We start from the raw sequence: 8,617 nt of genomic DNA, 5'->3' as shown, positions 1-8,617 counted from the left end.
GAGGTGTCAGGTAAGTCGTCGTTCAACACAATGCTGAAATGTAATACCTACCTAGTCAAAAAAGCCATGGATAATAGCAGAGAGAGAGAACATGCTTTTCAGACAACATTTGGGGACAATTAAAAATTGCAAACTGCAGGAGTAGAGGGTATGAGTCATGACCTATGGATGCTATATACATACAAAACACTACCAAGCTACATATGATGGGATTTGTAGTTAATTTACACAATTAACGTAGTTGACACATGTACCACTGGAAATAATTACTCCGCTATTCTATCAATAAACATACTCAACACTCAATAAGTCACTGAAAGCATTATTTTTCCTGGACTAATTTTATTACAAAGTTCTTGAGGACTTATTACAAGGGAATTTTCTCAACATGCCAAAAACAGAACGAAATGGAACACATTGGAATTGAACAAATAGGTAGGATCCGACAATCCACTGTTCACGATCAACATAAAGTCTGATAAAGTCCTCGGGAGCAGGGAGCCAGTGAAGGACTACGGTGCAGGCATAGAACGGCCACATTCACACCGACTCAGCAAAGATCAATCCAACCAAGGCAAAATGTGCACATATCAAGAAACACATTACAATTTTTATATGCCATCGGCTTTTGTAATACGTTTTAAAAAGCTTCACTTGCATGTACATAAAACTGTACAAAAACATGGCATCACAAGCATTTTGTTCTATATAAATATAACCAACAATTAGGATAACAACTTGGTACTCTCTTGCAACGACACACTTTCAAGGCAGCTTGTCTTTATTTTACTGTGTAGAACTGTCTCTGATGGTGATGAAATGTGCAGTGAATGTCAGCTCCTTGGGGAGAGGGTTCTTGAACCAAAACCAGCACTAAGATCTCATCAAAAACACTACTAATTATCTTTGGAATTCATGCTAAACTCATAGCCTGCTTGACAGCACACATGGGGATGTGTAGATCTATGTACAGTACACTTTCAAGAGAGATTTGTCATAGCTCACTTTGATTTTCTATTTAAGGAGGCTTAAGGCTCTATTCAATCCGTAGCGCTGAAGACCCACTTTATAGCACGACTGACAATAGGCAATGTTCCAGAGACTGCATTCACGGTAAACGCTGCATATGTCGGCATTACCTTTACATTTTAACGGGGATCTTCCGCGATACTTCGGCGATATGGATTGAATCCAGCCCTTAGTCTTAGAGAAAACTCCTTTGCCTATTCTCCAGTATCTCATCATGTCCATCAGTCCACAGCCACAATCACCTTACAAGACCACTACAGAGAGGCAGAGGATACTCAGGTGAACTTGACATTACATAAAACATACAAACTACACATGATTGGACATACTGTGGAGTGTATCAAGGGTTTTCATACTATTAATGCTTTGATCCAGGACTTGACAACCATCCTGCTTTCTAGAGAGCAGTCAACACAAATAATAAATTAAGTATGAGTTCAAAGGACAGGTAAAACCATGTGATTCAGGATATTCAAACATACTAATTGATATAGGCTGGAGAGAAAAAGGTATAACACAGTTATTCTGGCTGAAAAAAAAATGTGTATGCAAACACGGGTGTTGGTAAGCACTCAAACCCAGTGGTTTGATTTGAATAAGGGCTTCAGTCAAAATCAGTTGTTCAGACATGCCAGAGAGAAGCCACACCAAGTTATTCAGCCAGACCAAGTGATTAGTAAAGAGATAAGCCTGTTGATTTATGCCAGATTCAGGCTGGAGTCAGATGAATCAGCGAATCTGAAAGGAGTCAGACAGAGCATAGGAGACAAAGGCAGTGTTGAGGCTGTATGACGTTGGCTTTATCACTCATCGCAATCTTTCACACATATTAATAATTCCAGGTCAGTGAACTCACCCGCTGCTCTAGCTCAGTGAAGCTGCTTTGAGAGGGGGTTGGGTGGTGGTGGGGGGGGGGGGGGGGGGACCAAAAGGCTTCATCATCGTGTTTTATGACTCTTGCTGGATTTTATTTCAGTGGCTAAATGGCTTTGAAAACAGCATAATGTGCTTGTTCACCCCTCAAGGCTAGGATAATCACCTGCCTTATTTATTCATAGCCATGTCCAGTAATTTCCACATGTTTTGAGTTGAATTATTCTACATGTGTTGCCAACGGCGGTGGGATGAGGTAAGTCCAGATAAAAATACCGCTTTTTAAATTACTGTAGTTTTGCAGATGGATTTGGATTATGTGGCTGCTGTGTTGTCTTCAGGCTGTATGCTCACATATGCCCTGGCTAAGGACTCATTACACAAACTAATTATGGGAGCCCAGCATCCATTCCCTTCCAGGCCCTTCCACCCCTTGCTCAGACCAGACCCACTGTCTCTCTCTCCATAGAAATACACTGTGGTCAAAACAGGGGCTAAGATACAAATCGAATCGAATCAGTGTACAAATCAAAAGCTATGAGTAATACTACTGTGCTGCGAGGCGGGCCAGTGGCGTTATCATCATCCAATTACATACTACTGTTCCTGTGTCCTCCAGATGTCTGCTTTTAAATGACTTTGAAAATAAGTATTTGTCAAAGACTGCTGCTGTATCCAACAGGAATGTCCTCTATCTAATTGTCAATTGAAAAATGAGGAACAACGTAACATAACCTGAACTCTATGAATGTCAACTGGACTGAAAATATATGACTCCTGCAACCAATATTTAACTTTATTTGAAATGGCAACATGTCATCATTGTTTATAACATGCACCAATGGATGCAACAGGTAAATTATGTTTAAACAAAATGGTGACCTGAGTGACCACTTTTCTTCTTCACCAAAACAAAAGGTCTCCTGAGTGGCGCAGTGGTCTAAGGCACTGCATGCCAGTGCAAGAGGCATCACAACAGTCCCTGGTTCAAATCCAGTATCATATCTGGCCATGATTGGGAGTCCCATAGGGCGGTGCACAATTGGCCCAGCGTCACCGGGGTAGGCCATCATTGTAAATAATAATTTGTTCTTAATTAACTGACTTGCCTAGTTAAATAAAGGTAAAATAAAAATTAGTCCCAGATGATTACTGTAGCCTTCCTTTAAAGACGTGAGACCAACACAAGGAGACCTATCAGGATGTAGATGTAAAAAGCATAGTTTCTGAGAGACAGAGGAATTCAGTCACAGCACTCTAAGTCACCTTAGTGGCTCTCAGGACTGAAAAGTGCTGCGCTGAAACTCGTGTGAATAACTCCTTAGGCGGAGTAAAACTATTGAAATTCACGCGGATCGTGAGGAGAAAACCTAACGAGGCTAGAGACACAAGGTTGAATGTAATGGTGACCTCTATGTGGAGAGCAACTGATTAGCTCAGTGTTATTCAGGCATAGGGAGGCATTGAAGAGGAGCTTTTCACACAGAACAGAGAATATATATATTCTCATCTACAGTGTAGGTGGGGAACCAGAGGCTCTACTCTGAGAGGGGCAAACACTATCAGAATGTGAGCTAGGGGTTTGGCTTAATAGCTATCCAGGGAGCATGAGGTAACATGCTATGGTTCTATCATGATTGGGGGTCACAGATGTGTGTGTAGTTGATTAATTAATTCAAGTGCCTTTCCACACTCTCCGTCCAAGTTTTTGGAAAACATTTCAATCAAGTGTTAAACAGCAGCAGCAAAGAAAAGCTCAAATGCTAAAATTCTGAGGCTATTGTTATCAGCTTGAGCCAGACAGAAATATATACAAGATACAGTGTACACCATTCACATGTATTTACAGCACTGTACATTAAGAAAGATCATTCCATTTGATTGTTAATCAAAAATGTTAAGTCTACCCTTAGGGCTTCATTGCCTGTCAGATGAATGTTATCTGGTTATGGCACTGATCACACATTGGATGTTCCAGAGAACATATCACAACAGGTTAGGGCTTAGCTAAGAAAATCACTAGTGTTTTAGGGATTGATTGTATGTTGATTTAGTGTGATATTACCACAAGTGTTTAACCAATGCTTTCAAAGAAACTGCATTGATAAATAAATCCATTAACTAATTAATACATTAATAAACCAATAAATATGTAAATAAATAAAATGAAAAACTCCTATTGCACATACCAATGATTCCACAAATCACATCCCATATTTCCTACAGAATGGGTATTTATTTCAATAAATTGACTTTTCAGATCCTCTAAGAGCATGTTTCTTTTTCTAAAGTGGGTGTGTCTCTGTGGCTCCTCCTCTATCTGTGCACCAATCAGATGTGGGAGGTGGGGCTTTCTCACAGGTAGATCTCTTGTTTGGGGGTGTGGCTAGGAGGGGAGGTGGGCAGGAACTCAGAGGCCACGCTCAGGGGCACCTCCTCCTTTGGGCAGTCCTGCCTAGGGGCATGGCCGCTGTTGGAATAGGCACTACGGGAGGGCAGAATGCTGGCTCGGTACTCCTCGCCACCCGGCCTGGCGCTCCCGTTGGCCAGGCGGCCCAGGCTCCCTCTCTCCTGGTAAGGCACGAAGGTGGAGAGTTTGGGGGGATTCCTGGTCTTGCGCACTGGGGAGGGCTGCCCAGGCATCCAGCAGGCGTCTGAGTGACCCAGCTCACTGCACTCCTGAGTACAGTTACCAGTCATGGCCACATCAGGAATGGAACGCATATCTACATGGAGAGGAGAGATAAACACCCATGTTCAGAGAGGTTCAAATGTTTAACAGAAAAAGACAACAGAGGGAGTTTAACTGCAGATATAGCCCCTCACTGTTGACTGAGAATAAACAACAAGGTTACTGTGACATCTAATCGGGAGTAGAAAACATGAGGAGTAGAAAATTATTCTCATAACCCCGTGTTTGCTAATTAACTTACAGTTGTTACTATGCACAGTACAACTGTTGCTATGTAGCTGTTGCTATGCACTGTGACGTGGATGCTACAGCATGTGCAGTCCGGTGGTTGATATTAGAGGAGCCGAGATGTAGTTAATGTGTTCTATGAAGTCCTTCACTGCATTGGGCAATCATTGCTATAAGTATTGAGCAATGATTACGACTGTGTGTCTAGTGTTGATTGATACAGAATCTTCATTTGATCACTATTTTGTTGCTGAGAATTTTCCTGCACCGCATAAAACACACAATAGCCTACTTTTGGCCAGCTAATAGCCTAACCACCGATCAAGCAACATTATGGACTAAACGTTAAAATCCTGTTGCTGCAGGATTCTTTTGCCGTTACAAAACAGGTCAAATTAAGATCCTATTTTTGTATATCTGTGTGTGCTTGTTTGCATGTTCTGTGCTGCCCCGTGGCTGTATTGTGCTGTATGTAGGTTGCCATCTAGTATGTACTGGGTAAAAATGGTGCCCCCAATGTGTTTCCAAGGATAAAATAAAAGTTTAACACACAATCACGCGTAATGATCAGACAACGCACAATGCTACATGTGGCTCCAGAGAGATCCCTGTGGGGCCCCAGGGTAAATCCATTGTGGTATGGCAGTTATTGACTGGCAGGTCTGAAATGAGTCCATGTCCCTGATTCTGATCCATTTTTCATTGTACCATTCCTAATTATTAAATAGGTCCACGACCTACTGACCTCCTTCCAAACAGCGTTGATTCAAATCAATAGCTGGATATAGCTGTACTGTATACCTACACCATTTTTGGGCAGAAAATACAAGGTATGGTGACTGGGTCAAAGGGAACAACCCCTCAGTAAATTTGTACCTCAGCTTGAAAATACCTAGCTATGAACCCCCAAAACACAAATAACATAATTTTGTCAGTTCAGATTTATGTTCAATTCACATAGAAACAAGCAGAGCTAGCATAGCAACACTTAGTAACACAGATGTGTTTGCCTTGAATCTGCAGATGGAAGTCTGTATGCCTGCAGAAAAGCCCCAGGGGGACCAGTTCCCAAACAGTCTCTCTGTGTCTATACCCACAGCCAGCCCTGATGCAGGCATTAGGCAGGACTTCTGGGCTGTTCCACCTGTACAACACAGGGAACAGGAGCCTCCCAGTTCCCTTTAACACAAAGCCACTGTATTAACCCTTTTACCTACCGTGCACATCAACTCAGCCCAGCTCACAATGCTGAAATAAACAGACCCCAAACACACAGTGGACATGGAAGACACATCAAAGGAGTTGCACAGTAGATTAAAGGAGCAGCCAAAGACAGGCAAGTGAAAAAGGGGATTTTTGGAAGCCTGTTTTCTCCTGGAGTGGAGCCTGAAGTAAATCAAGGTCTATGTCTGGAACAAACCCTTTAGAGTTTACAGTCTGGATAGTGCAGCTCCAATAGGCCGGGAGCAGGAGGAGAGCGGGCAGCCCAGAGAGAGCGGATGGGCGAGCCACAGCACTGTAGGGCACTGGGTTTAACAGGGAGGTGATTGGATTTAGAGAGCAGGTGATTTGGTTTTGAAGAGAGGTGACTCAATGCTATTTTTCTCCCTGCACATAAAATCCTGGACTCTCCGGATGTGTTCTGGACAGTTTCAGCCAATGCAGCTCTTACTCTCGCTCATTCACTTAGTCTCTTTAATTTTACATTTCATATATTCCTTTTATTACATCAGACACACTTAGCCTTGAACAACAGGAAACCCTGCTGAGCCACATTCACTATCACATCCACCTCTCGTTCTTTGATTCCCAGTGAACTTCATCATTGATTCCAAATGCACTTCCTTCACACTGGTGTAACATGCACTCTACCATGCAGGGCCATGGAGGAGAGAAGAGGGAGGGGGCTGCGTGCAGAGCTTAACCCCCTCAGCTGATAGACACATGGGAGGGGTGGGCTTGCATGCATGCTGCATCAGGGTGCCAGTGGGAGGGGTTGGGTGTCTGAGGCAGGCTTTCTCTCGTCGACTGATCCCCTGTCCACTGGCATTGGGGGAAGCTGCTCTTCCAGAGATTTCACACTGCTCCTCACTGTCTGATTGCAAATGCTCCCTCTCCCCACCGGCTGCTTTCCAGTGTGTGCCACAACACTTGTGATTGATAGGGAATAGTCCTTAGATACCCACAATTCATAGAGAGATGGAAGAAAACAAAATAAAGACATTATGGCTTGGGATTGACCGTGTGGTCTTCCAATTGCATATGTACAGTACCGGTCAAAAGTTTGTAAAAACCTACTCATTCAAGGGTTTTTATTTATTTATTATTTTCTATGATTGTAGAATAATAGTGAAGACATTCAAACTATGAAAGGTGTTATTTCAAACTATGAAATAACACCTATGGTGTATCATGTAACCTATGGTGTATCATGTAACCAAAATCTAAATATATTTTATATTTGAAATAATTCAAAGTAGCCACCCTTTGCCTTAATGACAGCTTTGCACACTCTTGGCATTCTCTCAACCAGCTTCACCTATAATTATTTTGTAACAATCTTGAAGGAGGTCCCACATATGCTGAGCACTTGTTGGCTGCTTTTCCTTCACTCTGCACTCCAACCATCTCAATTGGTTTGAGGTTGGGGGATTGTGGAGGCCAGGTCATCTGATACAGCTCTCCATCACTCTTCTTCTTCTTAAAATAGCCATTACACAGCCTGGAGGTGTGTTGGGTCATTGTCCTGTAGAAAAAACAAATGATAGTGGGACTAAGCGCAAACCAGACGGGATGGTGTATCGCTGCAGAATGCTGTGGCAGCCATACTGGTTAAGTGGGCCTTGAATTCAAAATAAATCACAGACAGTGTCACAAGCAAAGCACCCCCACACCACCTCCTCCGTGCTTCCCAGTGGGAACCACACATGCAGAGAACATCCGTTCACCTGCCTTGCGTCTGACAAAGACACGGCAGTTGGAACTAAAAATCTCAAATTTGAACTCATCAGACCAAACCACAGATTTCCATCGGTCTAATGTCCATTGCTTGGCCAAAGCAAGTCTCTTCCTCTTATTGGTGTCCTTAAGTAGTAGTTTATTTGAAGCAATTCAACCATGAAGGCCTGATTCACTCAGTCTCTTCTGAACAGCTGATGTTGAGATGTGTCTGTTACTTGAACTCTGTGAAGCATTTATTTGGGCTGTAATCTAAGGTTCAGTTAATTGCCGAATTCTGAGAATGGTAACTCTAATGACCTCTGCAGCAGAGGTAACTCTGGGTCTTCCTTTCCATGAGAATCAGTTTCATCATAGCACTTGATGATTTTTGCCACTGCAAATTAAGAAACTTTCAAAGTTCTTCAAATGTTCCGCATTGACTGACTGTAATGTCACAATGGACTGTCATTTGTCTTAGCTTATTTGACCTGTTCTTGCCATAATATGGACTTGGTATTTTACCAAACAGGGCTGTCTTCTGTATACCGCCAGTGGCAGCCAGTGTCGTTGATGATGAGGCAGGACAATTTTTTTGTTCATGACTATGGCCTTATTTCTATTACAGCATGTTGGATGACTGTCATTCATATTCCATTCACCCAGTTCAATGTAACATTGATAGGTTTAGGCTACTACATGAAACTCACATTTTCCCTATACCCATCATGAGGTTGCTACAACCTAGCCAATGAATTAAAGTTTACAATGTAGGTGCACACAGGTCGAGATACATTTTTAGATGACAGACAGTGGCACATTCAATAGCGCCTTTACACTCTTGCCTGCATCTAGCAT

The 8,617-nt window shown here is 42.6% G+C and overlaps 1 protein-coding gene across 1 annotated transcript in view; it reads right to left on the bottom strand.

The window, feature by feature from the left end:
* Window positions 1-325: 325 nt before the first annotated feature.
* LOC110537229 (protocadherin-1) overlaps window positions 326-8,617 on the bottom strand; it is a 144,724-nt gene continuing 136,432 nt past the window's right edge. The window contains exon 5 of the mRNA XM_021623109.3: window positions 326-4,628. Coding sequence (XP_021478784.2) covers window positions 4,258-4,628 — 371 coding nt within the window. The 3' untranslated portion in view covers window positions 326-4,257. The remainder of the gene's footprint in view (window positions 4,629-8,617) is intronic.

The sequence above is a fragment of the Oncorhynchus mykiss genome, chromosome 12 (genome assembly GCF_057628025.1).
Source record: "Oncorhynchus mykiss isolate SJ-2025 chromosome 12, ASM5762802v1, whole genome shotgun sequence".
Lineage (NCBI taxonomy): Eukaryota > Metazoa > Chordata > Actinopteri > Salmoniformes > Salmonidae > Oncorhynchus > Oncorhynchus mykiss.
The sequence above is the reverse complement of the archived record's forward strand: the minus strand, read 5'-3'. Positions and strand labels throughout refer to the sequence as shown.